This window comes from Bos grunniens, chromosome 1 (assembly GCF_055505025.1).
Source record: "Bos grunniens cultivar Pamir isolate PY7600 chromosome 1, Bosgru_T2T1.0, whole genome shotgun sequence".
Taxonomy (NCBI): Eukaryota; Metazoa; Chordata; class Mammalia; order Artiodactyla; family Bovidae; genus Bos; species Bos grunniens.
In genome coordinates, this window is record NC_141165.1 from 100,369,148 (window position 1) to 100,388,860 (window position 19,713).

The following is a 19,713-nucleotide window of genomic DNA, read 5'->3' on the forward strand; positions in this document are numbered from 1 at the left end:
CAGAAGAACATAGATGGATGCATCATCTAGATGCCCAGGCAGGATGGGTGGAAATGACCCAGAATGAGTGAGAGGATTTGATCAGAAGCCATGTTTAAGCACACAATCTATCATCTGAAATCTTGATTCTAACAGAATAAAAAATTGGGTCATAAACTTTAGACCTAGAGCCCAGGAGAGCCTCTCAGTGTCCAGTTTAGGTGCATTAGTATAACTGTTAATCTTAGGACTAGGGTTGTCTGTCCTTCTTCATGGGCTTAGACAGAGTATGGGCTGCCGACAAGGAAATGTCAGGCAGAACTCTGCAATTATGGATGAATTTTGATTGTTTGTAGAAATCTCTTTAGGGAGAGATACATTTCCCTGTGATAAGGGTTGTGCTCCATGGGTTTAGAAAATAAATATTAGCTTACTGTCCACAGGAAATATTTAAGCAATGTCCTATTTCATTTGAAAATATTTTGTTATTTTTCAGGCTACTTAGAGTATGATCACCCAGAAATTGCTGTCACTATGAAAACAAAGGAGGAGATTAATGTCATGCTCAGTTTGGCTAGAGAAATTGTTAAAGTTTTCAGATTAAAAGGCATTCTTCATAAAATTGAAGGTTCTGAAATTAATAAGGTATGGTGGAATATTTTCAAAGCAAATACACTTACTTGATAGTCATTTAAGGTCCGGCTAGTCAAGGCTATGGTTTTTCCTGTGGTCATGTATGCATGTGAGAGTTGGACTGTGAAGAAGGCTGAGCGCCGAAGAATGGATGCTTTTGAACTGTGGTGTTGGAGAAGACTCTTGAGAGTCCCTTGGACTGCAAGGACATCCAACCAGTCCATTCTGAAGGAGATCAGCCCTGGGATTTCTTTGGAAGGAATGATGCTAAAGCTGAAACTCCAGTACTTTGGCCATCTCATGCGAAGAGTTGACTCATTGGAAAAGACTCTGATGCTGAGAGGGATTGGGGGCAGGAGGAGAAGGGGATGACAGAGGATGAGCTGACTGGATGGCATCACTGACTCGATGGACGTGAGTCTCAGTGAACTCCGGGAGTTGGTGATGGATAGGGAGGCCTGGCGTGCTGTGATTCATGGGGTCACAAAGAGTCGGACATGACTGAGTGACTGATCTGATCTGATAGTCATTTATGATCTTCAAACCTGCTTTCAGTCCTTTCCAATATAGGCCATTTCTGCAAGGTAAATGCGTAACTTAAAATAATTGTCTAAAGAAAAATACCTACCAGAAGAGCTTCCTTCCTGAAACTCTAGTGGTCACCTTCTCTTTCCTTTCTTGTCGCAATGAGGGACCACATCTTTCTATGCTTTGTACCCAAAACAAAGGTATAATGAAATCATTCCTCATCCTAGGCTAGACTGGGTATTAGTATGTTCCTGGCAATTAACTGTGACACCGAAATAATTTTCCCATAGAAATTGTGATTTAAAAAAAAAAAAAGAAAAGAAATTGTGATTTATAAGAACACTCAATTATAGGGTAAAAATTAATTAAATTTTCTTTCTTCAAGTTGTTTAAATGGTATTGGGAAATGTAAAAGATATAGAGGGTCCCAAATCATTCTGTAAGTATAAAATTTATGCCCCAAATTGGGAATAGTGTAAGAAAAAAAATAAGGCTATTATACTTGTGAATACATATATAAAACTTTTTTTATCATAATAGTAGCTAATTGAATCTGGCAGTATAGGCAAAGCATGATATGCTATAACTAAAAAGATTTTGTCTCCAAAAATAGCTATATAACTCACTTATTGAGAGATCAAAGAAGACAAGTCATTTGATAAAATTCAACTCTTATTCAGAATGTTCAAAGGCTAATAAAGAAGTAGCATTCTTAACTAGATAAAGAATATATATTAAAAATATGAAGCAAACATTGTATTAGATGGCAAAACAGTAAGCAATATTCCCATTAAAGTCAGGAAAAAATAAGAATGAATAGTTCATTCCAAGTAGTGAAAGCTGTATTTGTAGGTCTTAGCAGAAAAACAAAAGGAACTTGAAACATGAAAGTTTTGGAGAATGGACAAAACTAATATTGCTTATTGATTGTTTAAAACCCTGAGAATTAACTTCAAATCAATAATATAGGACCAATAAAATAACTCAACAGGGCTTCCAGAAACAAGATCAACATTAAAAGTATTCCACAACTAAAGAAAATGTGAAAAAATATTGTATTCACAGTAGTAATTAGAAATTCTAAATCCTTAAGCTTGAACTCAAGGTAAAATATATGTAACACACATGTAGCAGGAACAAAAAGGCACATTTAATCAGGTAGAATAACAAGTCACCTTGAAAATAGAACCATGGAAATTATATTATGTGAGGAACAGAAAGAAAAAAATTGAAGAAAAGTGAACAGAGTCTAAGGGACCAGTGAGAAACCATCAGTAGAACAACATATGCATTGTAGATGTCCCATGAAGACAAGAGAGAGAGAGGGAGAAAGGAACAGAGAGGAAATTTAAAGAAGTATTGGCTTAAAACTTTCTAAACTTTATACCAAGCATGAATATTAACATCTAAGAAGCTCAGTGAACTTCAAATAAGATAAACTCAAATAAACCCACACCAAGACATATTATAACCAAATTGCTGAAAAGAACTTTGAAATCAGCAAAAGATTAAAAACTCATCACATACAAGGGATTCTCAATAAGATCATCATCAGATTTCTCATTAGAAATTTTGAAGACCAGAAGAAAGTGGGCTGATATGTTCAAAGTACTAAAAGAAAAAAAGTAGTCAACTAAGAGGGCTTCCCAGCTGGCTAAGTGGTAAAGAAGTTGCCTGCCAAGCAGAAGACACAGGTTTGACCCATGGGCTGGGAAGATCCTCTGAAGAAGAAAATAGCAACCCACTCCATTGTTCTTGTCTGGGAAATCCCATGGATCCAGGAACCTGGTGGGCTACAGTCCCTGGGGTCGCAAAGAGTCAGACGCAACTTAGTGACTGAACAGCTGCAGCAGAAATCAACTAAGAACCTTATATCCAGCAAAACTGAGAGTTGACTCATTGGAAAAGACTCTGATGCTGGGAGGGATTAGGGGCAAGAGGAGAAGGGGACAACAGAGGATGAGATGGCTGGATGGCATCACTGACTGGATGGACGTGAGTCTGAGTGAACTCCGGGAGTTGGTGATGGACAGGGAGGCCTGGCGTGCTGTGATTCATGGGGTCGCAAAGAGTCGGACATGACTGAGCGACTGAACTGAACTGGAATAGATGAACTTCAGAAACATAATGTTGAACAAATGAAACACAAACAAGTACATACACTGATTTCATGCAGATACCACTCGAAACTAGACAAATGCTAAACTATGGTAATAGAAGAAGAGTGTTACTTTGGGGTAGAAGTAATGACTAGAAGAGAACATCAAGGAGGATTCTAAGGTGCAATAGATGTTTTTAATCTTGGTTATGGTTATGTAGATGTTTTTATGTTGTAAATGTTCTTTGAGTGGACATTTAAGATTTGTGCACTTTTGCATGAGAAGGCAATGGCAACCCACTCCAGTACTCTTGCCTGGAAAATCCCATGGATGGAGGAACCTAGTAGGCTGAAGTCCATGGGGTCGCGAAGAGTCGGACACGACTGAGCGACGTCTCTGCTGCTGCTGCTAAGTCACTTCAGTCGTGTCCGACTGTGTGACCCCATAGATGGCAGCCCACCAGGCTCCACTGTGCCTGGGATTCTCCAGGCAAGAGAACACTGGAGTGGGTTTCCATTTCCTTCTCCAATGCTTGAAAGTGAAAAGTGAAAGTGAAGTCACTCAGTCGTGTCCAACTCTTTTCGACCCCATGGACTGCAGCCTACCAGGCTCCTCCATCCATGGGATTTTCCAGGCAAGAGTATACTTCAGTAAAAAGATTTACTTTTAAAAATAATCTATGACTTCAGAATAATGATAACATAGAAAAATGCTTCAAGAGGGGATAGGTTGAAATTTTCCATGGAAGAACAGAAATCTCAGGAGATCAAGAAAAGGAAATGGTACAAAATCATAATTGTTTTAAACATTTCATTAACACCAGTTTTGTTCATCTACTTTTTTAACTTTGGTGGTTTTAGATAATAATGGCCAAAAAAAGAGACATACTTGATTTTCAACCTACATATAAACCTCTTACTGTTGAAGAAGCACTCTATCATATCCCATGGCTAGATAAAGATGAAGAATATATAAGCTTTATTCAGGTAATATTTGTATTCCCTGCTAGTAATATCTTTAATGTACCAATAAATGATCTTTTAAAAATTAAAGGTTTAGCCATGATACTCTTTGTTATTGTTGATTACCTATAGAGTAAAATCAAAATCAAAATCCCTGGGAATGACATGCAAAGTTCTCCCATAATCTGCCCCCTACCTCTCTCTCCATCTTTACCTTTAGTTATCCATATGTCATATACCCCAACTCAGAGGGTAAAGAATCTGCCTGCAGTGCATGAGGCCCAGGTTCAATCCCTGGCTCAGGAAGATCTCCTGAAGAAGGCAATGGCTACCCACTCCACTATTCTTGCCTGGAAAATTCCATGGACAGAGGAGCCTGGCAGGCTACAGTTCATGGGGTTGCAAAGAATTGGACATGACTGAGTGACTAAATACTTTCACTTTTGTTTCACTCTTGATACCCCAAGAACTTTATGCTTTTTAAATTCCATTCCTCCGCGAGTGCTATATACTGATCATAAAATGTTTTCACCAACGCCCCCACCCCCACCCCACCAAAATGCCTCTGCTTATTTCTTCTCTGGAAACATTCTCTAAAAAGCAGGCTTTAGAGTCAAATACCAGTAAAAAAAAGACCAACCTATGTTTGGAGGACCAAAGATGTCACCATTGCATCCAGTATACCCCTTTATTATAGCATAATTACATTACAATTATTACCTTTACACCTCTCCCCCCTTCTATAATTTTTACCTCATCAAACTTTTGACTACTCAGGGCCTATCATGTTGTACCCATACTGGGTGTTCAATAAGTGTTTCTGGGATGAACAAATAAATGGATTTAACCTGTTCTTACTATATCTAGTAAGTTCCAAAAGACCGATTATATTTTTTTCACCTGGTTAAAATATTTTGAATGATTGAATTTTTATTACCTCATCAGCTGTTTAGAGCATGAGTATGTCTAAGACATATATGTACCATTAGCTTGTATTTGTCCAGATTATTTTTCATCCAAAGAAATATTTTTACCTTTCCATATATTCTAATTCCTAAATTAGATTGTTTTCTAATTTATGTATAAATACCCAATCTGAAATTACATATATTCATTAATATCTACTTTCTCTTTTTTAGTCATAATTTCTATTTTCTCTTACAAATTTATTACTAATACAATGTCTCAGATCTTTTTGAGTAATATTTACTTTAAAAGCATAAAACTTTTATTAAAATGTAAACTCTAATCACTGCTAAAATATTATTTATAGCTTATGTATTTGGTGACATTTTTTAGGAAAGATCCAGAGTTGTAACATTTGATTGTGGAAATGATATATTTGAAGAAGGTGATGAGCCTAAAGGAATTTATGTAATTATTTCAGGCATGGTAAAGGTAAGGCAGAGATATTTATAAATGCACTTGTGAGCATTAGTTAAAAACATTACATAATTGAGAATAAATATCTTTAAATGGTAAGAATTTTATTAATCCTTTTTTTAGGACAGCAGCTACTATCCAAACAACAATTATCTTCCTCAAACACAATGAATAACAGCAGCTATCACTTGTTAAGCCATACTTTCCCATAGATAAAAAGAAACTTTAAAAGGATCAGCATTAAGGTTGAAAGTTATAAAATAAGCTGTTATTTATCTTATATTTGAGTTATGCATTTAGCTATTCTATGACAGGTATTTATTGGTTGAGTTGGTAGAATCAGAAAGATGAGAGTATTTAAGAATGTTGTTTCCAAGTCATCGCTAATTTAATAAATTCACTTTAAAAGTTATGAGTAATACATATTTTCAGGCAATATGTAAATATTAAAATTGTTAAAGGGAAAAGCCATAAATTAAATAGTTTTGGAGGAGGAGCCAAGATGGCGGAGGAGTAGGACAGGGAGAACACTTTCTCCCCCACAAATTCATCAAAAGAGCATTTAAACGTCGAGTAAATTCCACAAAACAACTTCTGAATGCCGGCAGAGGACATCAGGCACCCAGAAAAGCAATCCAACTCTTCGAAAGGAGGTAGGAAAAAATATAAAAGACAAAAAAAGAGACAAAAGAGGGAGGGACGGAGCTCCGTCCCGGGAAGGGAGTCTTAAAAAGAGAGAAGTTTCCAAACACCAGGAAACCTTCTCACTGCCAAATCTGTGCCGAGCTTTGGAAGCACAGAGGGCAACGTAACAGGAAGAAAAAATAAATAAACAATTAAAACTCGAAGATTGCGAGTCCTACGGTAACTCCCCCAGTGGAGAAGCAGCGCAGACGCCTGCAGGCGCCATTAACAAGCGGGGGCTGGGCAGGGAGGCGCAGCGCGGGCTGCATCGCTTAGAGTAAGAATCTGGCCTGAATACCCTGAGCACTATCTGAGCGAAATAATTTGGGCTAACAAACCAGATTGTGGGATATCTACTACGCGAAAAGCCAGCCCCAACCTAAGACCGCCAGGCCCGTGCACGGAACAAAGAATTGAACAGAGATAGCCGGCTGCAGACCTTCCCCCTCCGGTGATAGGCAGCCAGAGCCGGAAGGGGGCAATCGCAGCCCCAGAGAGACATTATCTATAAAACTGTAAGCAGGCTTCTTTGCTAACTAAAACTTCTTGGGGGTCTGGACGGTTAACATCTGCCTAAGAAGGTGTGCCGGTTTTGCGCCCAGATAACCGAGTGGCGGGGAGGCGATAAGTCGCAGCACTGGCGCTCGCCAAACACCTCATCACTTGAGCTGCTCGGACCTGGGAAGAGCACAATACTCAGGCCCAACTGAGTCTGCGCCTCTGAGGACTATCCGAGTGCCTGAACCTGAGCGGCTTGGACCTGGGAGGTACATGCAACCCAGGGCCAGCCTTGGATTGTTCCCGGTGGAACAACCTAGAGCCCGAGCAGTGTGGGCAGGGAGGCTACACGCGCAGTGAGCGGGGGCAGACCCAGTGTGGCTGAGGCACTGCGAGCGCACGCCAGTGTTATTTGCTTGCAGCATCCCTCCCTCCCTCCCCACAGCGCGACTGAACAAAGAGAAGAAATACAGTTCCACCCATCAGAACACTGACACAAGCTTCCCTAACCAGGAAACCTTGACAAGCCACCTGTACAAACCCACACACAGTGAGGAATAGCCACAATAAAGAGAACTCCACAAACTGCCAGAATACAGAAAGGACACCCCATACTCAGCAATTTAAACAAGATGAAGAGACAGAGGAATAGCCAGCAGATAAAGGAACAGGATAAATGCCCACCAAACCAAACAAAAGAGGAAGAGATAGGGAATCTACCTGATAAAGAATTCCGAATAATGATAGTGAAATTGATCCAAAATCTAGAAATTAAAATGGAATCACAGATAAATAGCTTGGAGACAAGGATTGAGAAGATGCAAGAAAGGTTTAACAAGGACCTAGAAGAAATAAAAAGGAGTCAATATACAATGAATAATGCAATAAATGAAATTAAAAACACTCTGGAGGCAACAAATAGTAGAATAACAGAGGCAGAAGATAGGATTAGTGAATTAGAAGATAGAATGGTAGAAATAAATGAATCAGAGAGAATAAAAGAAAAACGAATTAAAAGAAATGAGGACAATCTCAGAGACCTCCAGGACAATATTAAACGCTACAACATTCGAATCATAGGGGTTCCAGAAGAAGAAGACAAAAAGAAAGACCATGAGAAAATACTTGAGGAGATAATAGTTGAAAACTTCCCTAAACTGGGGAAGGAAATAATCACCCAAGTCCAAGAAACCCAGAGAATCCCAAACAGGATAAACCCAAGGCGAAACACCCCAAGACACATATTACTCAAATTAACAAAGATCAAACACAAAGAACAAATATTAAAAGCAGCAAGGGAAAAACAACAAATAACACACAAGGGAATTCCCATAAGGATAACAGCTGATCTTTCAATAGAAACTCTTCAAGCCAGGAGGGAATGGCAAGACATACTTAAAATGATGAAAGAAAATAACCTACAGCCCAGATTATTGTACCCAGCAAGGATTTCATTCAAGTATGAAGGAGAAATTAAAAGCTTCTCAGATAAGCAAAAGCTGAGAGAATTCTGCACCACCAAACCAGCTCTACAACAAATACTAAAGGATATTCTCTAGACAGGAAACACAAAAATGGTGTATAAATTCGAACCCCAAACAATAAAGTAAATGGCAACGGGATCATACTTATCAGTAATTACCTTAAACGTAAATGGGTTGAATGCCCCAACCAAAAGACAAAGACTGGCTGAATGGATACAAAAACAAGACCCCTACATATGTTGTCTACAGGAGACCCACCTCAAAACAGGGGACACATACAGACTGAAAGTGAAGGGCTGGAAAAAGATTTTCCATGCAAATAGGGACCAAAAGAAAGCAGGAGTAGCAATACTCATATCAGATAAAATAGACTTTAAAACAAAGGCTGTGAAAAGAGACAAAGAAGGTCACTACATAATGATCAAAGGATCAATCCAAGAAGAAGATATAACAATTATAAATATATATGCACCCAACACGGGAGCACCGCAGTATGTAAGACAAATGCTAACAAGTATGAAAGGAGAAATTAACAATAACACAATAATAGTGGGAGACTTTAATACCCCACTCACACCTATGGATAGATCAACTAAACAGAAAATTAATAAGGAAACACAAACTTTAAACGATACAATAGACCAGTTAGACCTAATTGATATCTATAGGACATTTCATCCCAAAACAATGAATTTCACCTTTTTCTCAAGCGCACATGGAACCTTCTCCAGGATAGATCACATCCTGGGCCATAAAGCTAGCCTTGGTAAATTCAAAAAAATAGAAATCATTCCAAGCATCTTTTCTGACCACAATGCAGTAAGATTAGATCTCAATTACAGGAGAAAAACTATTAAAAATTCCAACATATGGAGGCTGAACAACACGCTGCTGAATAACAAACAAATCACAGAAGAAATCAAAAAAGAAATCAAAATTTGCATAGAAACGAATGAAAATGAAAACACAACAACCCAAAACCTGTGGGACACAGTAAAAGCAGTCCTAAGGGGAAAGTTCATAGCAATACAGGCACACCTCAAGAAACAAGAAAAAAGTCAAATAAATAACCTAACTCTACACCTCAAACAACTAGAAAAGGAAGAAATGAAGAACCCCAGGGTTAGTAGAAGGAAAGAAATCTTAAAAATTAGAGCAGAAATAAATGCAAAAGAAACAAAAGAGACCATAGCAAAAATCAACAAAGCCAAAAGCTGGTTCTTTGAAAGGATAAATAAAATTGACAAACCATTAGCCAGACTCATCAAGAAACAAAGGGAGAAAAATCAAATCAATAAAATTAGAAATGACAGTGGAGAGATCACAACAGACAACACAGAAATACAAAGGATCATAAGAGACTATTATCAACAATTATATGCCAATAAAATGGACAACGAGGAAGAAATGGACAAATTCTTAGAAAAGTACAACTTTCCAAAACTCGACCAGGAAGAAATAGAAAACCTTAACAGACCCATCACAAGCATGGAAATTGAAACTGTAATCAAAAATCTTCCAGCAAACAAAAGCCCAGGTCCAGACGGCTTCACAGCTGAATTCTACCAAAAATTTAGAGAAGAGCTAACACCTATCCTGCTCAAACTCTTCCAGAAAATTGCAGAGGAAGGTAAACTTCCAAACTCATTCTATGAGGCCACCATCACCCTAATACCAAAACCTGACAAAGATGCCACAAAAAAAGAAAACTATAGGCCAATATCACTGATGAACATAGATGCAAAAATCCTAAACAAAATTCTAGCAATCAGAATCCAACAACACATTAAAAAGATCATACACCATGACCAAGTGGGCTTTATCCCAGGGATGCAAGGATTCTTCAATATCCGCAAATCAATCAATGTAATACACCACATTAACAAATTGAAAAACAAAAACCATATGATTATCTCAATAGATGCAGAGAAAGCCTTTGACAAAATTCAACACCCATTTATGATAAAAACTCTCCAGAAAGCAGGAATAGAAGGAACATACCTCAACATAATAAAAGCTATAAAAAAAAAATAAATAAATAGTTTTGGTAAGTTAACTGGTACATGTATTTTTTTTTCTTTCTTTGTTCTTGAACAGCTTCAAAGATCAAAGCCAGGTTTGGGAATTGATCAAATAATCTGGGAGTCAGAGGAGAAAGATTACCAGATAACTTATACAGACTTTGTGATCAGTGGAGCAGTAATAGGAGAGCTAAACTGCTTGACTAATGCACCCATGAAATATTCTGCCACCTGCAAAACTGTAGTAGAGGTCAGAAAATGTCACCTTATGTCTTATTATTATAGCTTGTTAAATATCTAGTACCAAATTCAGAGTTCTTTTTGTATTTGTATATGTTTGTAGTCTAGTGAAAATATTTTAAGAAATAGGAATAATAAAGAAATAAAACTTGTTACAGAATTTTATGTATGCAATGTAATGTCCTAGCAAAATGGTTTGCAAAAGTTAACCTACCATATTGAAACAAGGATTTAACCAGAGAAACTGGTTATATGAGATGTCTTATGGGAAATTAGATGGGATATGTTAAATGTCAATACCATAATTTGGAGGGTAAAGAAGGGAAAAAGTCAAAGAGCTGGGATTTATTAATAGAAAGTTGAGCACAGTGAACGGAAGTTTCTGATGCACAATTCACAACAAAATCCTCAAAGCAACAGGGGCTCCCACTGGCCTAATGTGAATTCAGAAAGAACAATGACTGTAAGTAATAAAACCACAAACATATAAAAATTCCTAAGTTGATAATGCTATCAAGTTTTTTATTTTAAAAAGATTGCTAAGATATCAACTTATGTCTCTGAAAATGGATTGCTTATTTTAAAAAAGAAATAATTAAACATTTATCTTGCCTTTCCTCTATGAACTCTTTCAAGGAAACTAAAAAAAAAAAATAAGATGAGGAAAATTATTCTGATAGAAGAATTCAAGCCAATAAATGTAGAATAAGAGAATTAAAATATCTCCATTTAGTCAGCCCGAATGAAATAATGGACCTATGCAATAACCACCAACTGATACTAGAACTACTGAGTGGAATGTTAGTGGAACACTTTATAATGAAAAAGCATGCTAACATCACCTACGGACAATCTTAGCATCACTAAAATAATGGCAACTGGGCATCACATGCTTCATGATCTGATGCAACAGAAGTACTAGCACCATGGACTCTTCTTGCACAAGAAAAGAGAAAACCTGAATTCTAGTTCCAACCAGTTTACAGAAAATGCAGGAAACAAGTTAACTGACACCAAGAGAGAATAATTAGCTAAATCTAGAGTGTGGAATGTCAACAGGCCAATAACCCATTTATTTTTTAACAAATCAAAGGGATAAAAAGGGAAGAGGAAGGGGAGGAAGACGGCAAAGGAAAATTTTGCCTCTATCGTTCAACAATGCATATTAGAATATTTATAAGTGAAATTATATGATATCTGACATTTGCCTAAAAATACTTTAGCCTTTTGCTTCTGAATATAAGGAAGTTACTGAGAACATAGTGGCACACTTACCATAAATAACCATAACTTGACAAAATATATGAGGCAAATATTTTCAACCATCGGAAAACAGGCAGTGTTAAGTCTGGAAACCTCAAGAGCAGAGAAACTCATGAGATAAGCTCCACATCCACCTTCACCCTCTGACTGGGACAATTTCTGACCACAGTTCAATAAGAATCCAAAAGGAAAATAATGATCCTGCTGCACTGAGATGGGAGAGATTAGAAATTGTGGCAACTAAAGTAGATTGGAATCTGTAGGGTGGGGCATAGGATCAGAGTTTACAGAGGGAGACCTGAGCAACCTGTGTGGTCCACAAGTCCTTGGTTGAGGGATAGGTTGCAAATGCACGAGGTGAGACAAAACTACATTACCAGATTGCTAAGAATGGAACAGAGATGTTAAAGGTCAAGGAGGGTCAGGGATTTGAGGTATTTTAAGGTTCTATCTTGATAGAAAAGAGAGACTTTTTAAAACCTCTGGCATGTAGGTGAGCACATAGGTGAGAGCAAATATCATGGCCTAGTGAGACTAACTATAAACTTGCTAAAACAAGCCTGAGAGCAAGCCCTGGCAGACTTCAGTTTGGAGGTTAAGTACCATGAAATTACACAATCATGGGAAATGCCTAGAGTTTTCTACTGATTAAACAAAACAAATCATAAAACACAACCTATACAAAGTCAAGGTTATCAGACAGTAAATGAAGGGGTCTACTGCAACAAACATCAACAATGATCACAGGAAGATAACAGAACCTGGAATATCAACAATTTATCTTCAGGAATCATGAATTACTAAGCAAGCAAAGAAACATGAAAATGTGACCCTTAATGTGGAAAGGGGGAGTGGAACAATCCTGAAATTACCCAGACTATGGACTAAATGAAGACACTAGGAGCTCAGAATAGATTCAAAGAACTAAAAGGAAACATGTTCAAGCAACTAAAGAAAAATATAATCTTTATGAGAGAAGACATAGGAAATATTCAAGAAAGAATCAAATGAAAATTTTAAAACTAAAAAGAGTAGTTTGGGGATGGCAGTAAAAAAGGTCAAGAAAGGAACAATAACCCACTAGTAAAGGCAAATACATAGTAAAGCCTGTAGATCAGTCAATTAAGTTATTACAAGATTAAAAGACAAAAAAATTGTAAAGTTAACTAGGACTAGAATAAATAGTTAGGGATATGACACCAAAGACATAAAGCCTGGGAGAAGTAAAGAAAGTAATTTTAGGATATGTTTGAACTTAAATGACTATCTGTTTAAAACAAGTAGATCTAGTTACAGGTTAACATATATGAACCTGATAGTAAGCACAAGTCAAAAACCTACAATAGACACACATAAAACTAGAGAAAAAAGGAACAAAGCGTACCTCTAAAGAAAATCATCACACCACAAAGGAAGAAACTAAAAAAGGAGAAAGGGACAGAGAAGAACTGTAACCAGAAAACAAGTGGCAATAAGCACACACCTATCAGTAATCATTTTAAATGTCAATAGACTAAATGCTCCAGTCAGAAGATATGGGTTAGTTGATTGGATAAAAAACAATGCTGATTACCAGAGACTCACTTCAGAGTTAAAGATATACACAGGTTGAAAGTGAAGGGATGGGAAAAAATATTTCATGCAAATAGAAATAAGAAAGCTGTGTAACAATATTAACATCAGGAATATAGACTTTGAAACAAAGTACTGATTTGTTAGGAATGTTAGGTCCATGAATCAAGGTAAATTAGAAGTGGTCAACAGAGAAGGCAATGGCACCCCACTCCAGTACTCTTGCCTGGAAATTCCCATGGACGGAGGAGCCTGGTAGGTTCCAGTACATGGGGTCACTAAGAGTTGGACACGACTGAGCGACTTAACTTTCACTTTTCACTTTCATGCATTGGAGAAGGAAATGGCAACCCACTCCAGTATTCTTGCCTGGAGAATCCCAGGGACAGAGGAGCCTGGTGGGCTGCTTTCTATGGGGTTGCACAGAGTTGGACACGACTGAAGTGACTTAGCAGCAGCAGCAGAAGTGGTCAAACAGGAGATGGCAAGAGTGAACATGGACGTTTTAGAAATTAGTGAACTAAAATTAGTGAACGGGCAATTTTAATTCAGATGCCCGTTATATCTTCTACTGTGAGCAAGAATTCCTTAGAAGAAATGGAATAGCCATCATAGTCAACAAAAGAGTCTAAAATGCAGTACTTGAGTGCAATCTCAAAAATGACAGAATGATCTCTGTTCATTTCCAAGGCAAACCATTCAATATCACAGTAATCCAAGTCTATGCCCTAACCAATAACACTGAAGAAGATGAAGTTGAACAGTTCTATGAAGACCTACAAGACCTTCTAGAACTAACACCCAAAGAAGATGTCCTTTTCATCATGGGGGCCTGGAATGCAAAAGTAGGAAGGCAAGAGATACCTGGGGTAACAGGCAAATTTGGCCTTGGAGTACAAAATGAAGCAGGGCAAAGGCTAATAAAGTTTTGCCAAGATAACGCACTGGTCATAGCAAACACCCTCTTCCAACAACACAAGAGAAGACTTTACATGTGGACATCACCAGATGGTCAATACCAAAATCAGACTGATTATATTCTTTTCAGCCAAAGATGGTGAAGCTCTATACAGTCAGCAAAAACAAGACCGGGAGCTGACTATGGCTCAGATCATGAACTCCTTATTGCCAAATTCAGACTGAAATTGATGAAAGTAGGGAAAACCACTAGACCATTCAGGTATGACCTAAATCAAATCTCTTACGATTATACAGTGGAAGGGAGTAATAGATTCAAGGGATTAGATCTGATAGACAGAGTGCCTGAAAAACTATGGACAGAGGTTCGTGACATTGTACAGGAGGCAGGGATCAAGACCATCCCCAAGAAAAAGAAATGCAAAAAGACAAAATGGTTGTCTGGGAGCGGGGGGCCGCCTTACAAATAGCTGAGAAAAGAAGAGAAGCTAAAGGCAAAGGAGACATAGATTAATAGAACAGAACAGAGAATCCAGAAATAAACCTACGTACTTGTGGTCAACTAATCTAAATCAAGGCAAAAATATACAATGGAGAAAATACAGACTCTTCAATAAGTGTTGCTGGGAAAACTGGACAGCTACATGTAAAAGAATGAAATTATAACTTTTTCTCACACCAAATACAAAATTGAAAATGAATTAAAGACCTAAATGTAAGGCTGTAAACTGTGAACTCTAGAAGGGATCATAGACAGAACACTCTTTGACATAAACCTAGCAATATTTTTTTGAATATGTCTCCTAAGGCAAAGGAAACAACTGCAAAAACAAGCAAATGATACCTAATTAATCTTAAAAGCCTTTCCACGCAAAAGGAAACCATTGACAAAATAAAAAATCATCCTATTGATCAGTAGAAAATATTTGCAAATTGCATGATCAATAACAGATTAATATCCAAAACACATAAACAGTTCATACAACTCAATATCAAAACAACTCAATTATATAATGGGCAGAAGACCTGAATAGATATTTTTCCAAATAAGATATACAGAAGGTCAACAGGCATATGAAAAGATGCTCATCATTGGTAAATATCAGAGAAATGCAACTCAATATTACAGTGAGTTATCACCTCACCTCTGTCAGAATGGCTATCATCAAAAAGTCTACAAATAACAAATATTGGTGAGGATGTGGATGAAGGGAACGCTCCAAGGTCTCCCTGGTGGCTCAGTAGTAAATAATCCACCTGCCAATGCCAGAGACCCAGGTTTGAGCCTTGGGTCAGGAAAATCCCCTGAAGAAGGAAGTGGCAACCCACTCCAGTATTCTTACTTGGGAAATCCCATGGACAGAGGAGCCTGGCAGGCTGCAGACCATGAGGTCACAAAAGAGTCAGACATGACTTAGTGACTGAACAACACCACCAACAACCTACACTGTTGGCAGAAATGTAAATTTGTGCCACTATTAAAAACAGTATGGAGGTTTCTCAAAAAAACTAAAAATAGAACTATCATATGATCCAGGAATTCTGCTCTTAGATAGGTATGTGAAGAAAATAAAAACATGAATTTGAAAAGATCCATGTTCCTCCATATTCACAGTAGTATTATTTATAACACCCAAGATGTGAAAGCAACCAAAATGTCCATCAACAAATGAATGGATAAAGAAGATTTGAGATATATATATATATATATATATATATCTCAAATACTGTGTGTGTGTATATATATATATATATATACAGTATTACTAAACCAAAAAAGGATGAAATTATGCTATTTGCAACAACATGGATGGACTTGGAGGGTATTATATTTAATGAAATAATAGAAAGACAGAGAAAGACAAGTACTGTAAGTTATCACTTTTATGCAGAATCTAAAAAATAAAACAAACAAGTTAATATGACAAAACAGAAACAGATTTACAGAAATGGAAAACAAAGTAGTGGTTATCAGTAGGGAGAGGAAAGGGAGTAGGACAAAATAGGGCAACCCACTTCAGTACTCTTGCTTAGGGCTTAAGAGGTACAAATTACCATTTGTGAAGGATATATTGTACAGCACAGGGAATGAAGTCAATACTCTGTAATAACTTTAAATGCAGTATAATCTATAATAATATTGGATCACTATGTTGTACACCTAAAACTAATGAAATATTGTAAATCAACTATGCTTCAGAATTTAAAATTGGGCAATGGATTTGAACAGATACTTCATAAAAGAATATACAAATGGCCCATAAACATATGAAAAAGATGCTCAATATCATTAGTGCTCAGAGAAATGCAAATTAAAATCATGATAAGGTATCACTATATACATACTACATTGGCTAAAAATACATAGATTGAACACAAAGTATTAGCAAGGATGTCAATCAGCTGAAATTCTCATAAGTGGCTAGTTAAAGGGTAAATGTTACAGCCTCATCTGAAAACAGTTTAGCAGTTTATTATAAATACACATTTACTATATTACCCAGCAAACCTACTCATGGCTGATTACCAAGAGAATTTAAAACCAACAAACACAATCTCTTGTGTCTTCATAGCAGTTTATCCCTAAGAGTCAATAGTCTAATCATTGTTAGTATCAGAATTTTATTACTAACCAAAACATTTTCTGCCCCCAAATAATGTTTTTAGAAATACTTATGTCTTTAGTTTAAAAGGTTAAATGATCTTTGAGTCTTTGTTTTCTATTTTTTTCAGAATCTATAAGAATAATAAAGAAGTCTCATTAAATCATACAGCCTTTTAATACATAGTATATGACAAGATTGTAAAAATATTTACTAAGTAGATACATTTTATTAGGTTTCCAGGCAATAAAATGAATCTGCATAATTTAAATATTATTAGATTTAATGTTACATGTATATGAGAAAATCTCATTTCATTGAATCATGAATGCACAGAATGAAATAATAAGTTGACATCCTCTTTTTTCCAGACATGTTTTATCCCCAAAAATCACTTGTATGAAGCTTTTGAACAATTTTATCCTCACATTGAATACAGAATGTGGCTAAAACTTGGACTTTCTATTACTGCCAAAAAAATCAGGGAACATTTATCTTATGAGGTAAGAGGTGCTTATGTGAAATTGTCCTTCTCTCTGAATGAAAATGAACTAAAGTATTGTTAGAAATTAACTCTTTAGGAATTTATATTAATCTTTATAAACAATAGACTATGAAATTGTATTTTTCTTATAGGATTGGAATTACAAGATGCAATTAAAACTCAGTAACATTTATGTAAAAGATATACCAAAGAACACCAAAACTGATATCTATGATGAAACAGTAATTTATGTCATCCTCATCCATGGAGCTGTGGAAGATTGTCAGTTACGAAAAGCTTATAAGGCTCCTTTCTTAATTCCTATAACATGTCATCAGGTAAAGAAATATTGATTCATATCTTCAGGTCAATATTCCATTTGTCCAACAATGAGTTAATAGTAGAAAAAGTGTCACTTTTCCACCTTCCCATTCTCCCCCATTCCCCTACCACTACACGAACGCACACATAGCACACACACTCCCAGTTCACTGATTGCTTTGGCACTGGGTAGCCCAAACACCAACCTGTTCCCATTCACTATCAATGAATCAGGCCAAGCTATACATTTTGGTACAATTGTAAATAGCAAAAGAGGACCTATTCATTTCATGTACATATTGCAGGACTACTCTCTCTGGATTATATCAACAGTGATATAAAAAGGTTCTTTCAGTCCTAAGCTGAAGTGAGTATTACTGGTATTTCTTCAGCTACTTTGAAAGTGAATGTAAAAATAAAGGATGTTCTCATATTTAAGCTGTTGAGTTATGTGTGTGCTTAGTTGTTCAGTCATGTCCAACTCTTTGCAACCCCATGGATGTAGCCCAGCAGGCTCCTCTGTCCATGGGATTCTCCAGGCAAGAATCCTGGAGTGGGTTGCCATTCCCTTCCCCAGGACCTGGGTCTCCTGCATTGCAGGCAGTTTGTTTGCTGTCTGAGCCTCCAGGGAAGCCCAATTAAAATGAAAAGCTGTGCCATGAGAAGAAAGAGAGAATGAAGGAATATCGTAGTATATGTATGTGTTTGTGTGTGTATGTATGAGTACTGGGGTAGAGTAAGAGAGGTACATGTCTAGGAGAATCAGAGGACACATAAAATACTGCTAAAGAAAGTAAATTGAAAGAGAGACCAAGAGTTAATTAAAGTAAGCGTATTTTTTATGCAACTATGACAGAAACAGTGCTAGATGCTAGAGTGATCAAAACAAATGAGTCTTGCAACTTACCCTCAAGAGATCTCTCAACCAAGCAAAAAGATATATATAAAAATAGACACATAAATGTTTACAGCTATGATCAGTTCAGTTCAGTCGCTCAGTCGTGTCCGATTCTTTGCCACCCCACGAACCGCAGCATGCCAGGCCGCCCTGTCCATCACCATCTCCCGGAGTCTACCCAGACTCATGTCCATCAAGTCGGTGATGCCATCCAACCATCTCATCCTCTGTTGTCCCCTTCTCCTCCTGCCTCAATCTTTCCCATCATCAGGGTCTTTTCAAATGAGTCACCTCTTTGCATCAGGTGGCCAAAGTATTGGAGCTTCAGTTTCAACATCAGTCCTTCCAGTGAACACTGATCTCCTTTAGGGTGGACTGGTTGGATCTCCTTGCAGTCCAAAGAACTCTCAAGAGTCTTCTCCAACACCACAGTTCAAAAGTATCAATTCTTCAGCACTCAGCTTTCTTTATAGTCCAACTCTCATATCCATACATGACCATTGGAAAAACCATAGCCTTGACTAGACTAACCTTTGTTGGCAAAGTAATGTCTCTGCTTTTGAATATGCTGTCTAGGTTGGTCATAACTTTCCTTCCAAGGAGTAAGCATCTTTTAATTTCATGGCTGCAGTCACCATCTGCAGTGATTTTGGAGCCCAGAAAAATAAAGTCAGCCACTGTTTCCCCATCTATTTGCCACGATGTGATAGGACCGGATGCCGTGATCTTACTTTTCTGAATATTGAGCTTTAAGCCAACTTATTCACTCTCCTCTTTCACTTTCAAGAGGCTTTTTAGTTCCTCTTCACTTTCTGCCATAACGGTGGTGTCATCTGCGTATCTGGGGTCATTGATATTTCTCCTGGCAATCTTGATTCCAGCTTGTGCTTCTTCCAGCCCAGCGTTTCTCATGATGTACTCTGCATATAAGTTAAATAAGCAGGGTGACAATATACAGCCTTGGTGTATTCCTTTCCCTATTTGGAACCAGTCTGTTGTTCCATGTCCAGTTATGATAGAAGTGCTTAAAAGGTAGATATGGGACACAAGAAAAATATATTGGAGGTATGAGGAATCCTGAGCTGAGAAATGGTCATAAGAAAAATTTCCACATGGATACTACTAATCTGATAGCCAGTGAGA

At 37.2% G+C, this 19,713-nt stretch overlaps 1 protein-coding gene across 7 annotated transcripts in view; it reads left to right on the forward strand.

Annotated features, from left to right (window-relative positions):
• The window catches only part of SLC9C1 (solute carrier family 9 member C1), a 143,343-nt gene that overhangs the window by 110,830 nt on the left and 12,800 nt on the right, over positions 1 to 19,713 (forward strand). For all 7 annotated transcript variants that reach the window (XM_086406789.1, XM_086406771.1, XM_086406763.1 and 4 more), the window contains 5 exons: positions 476 to 624; positions 4,100 to 4,225; positions 5,501 to 5,599; positions 17,239 to 17,370; positions 17,504 to 17,689. In XM_086406789.1, the coding sequence (XP_086262915.1) occupies positions 476 to 624; positions 4,100 to 4,225; positions 5,501 to 5,599; positions 17,239 to 17,370; positions 17,504 to 17,689 (692 nt within the window). The remainder of the gene's footprint in view (positions 1 to 475; positions 625 to 4,099; positions 4,226 to 5,500; positions 5,600 to 17,238; positions 17,371 to 17,503; positions 17,690 to 19,713) is intronic.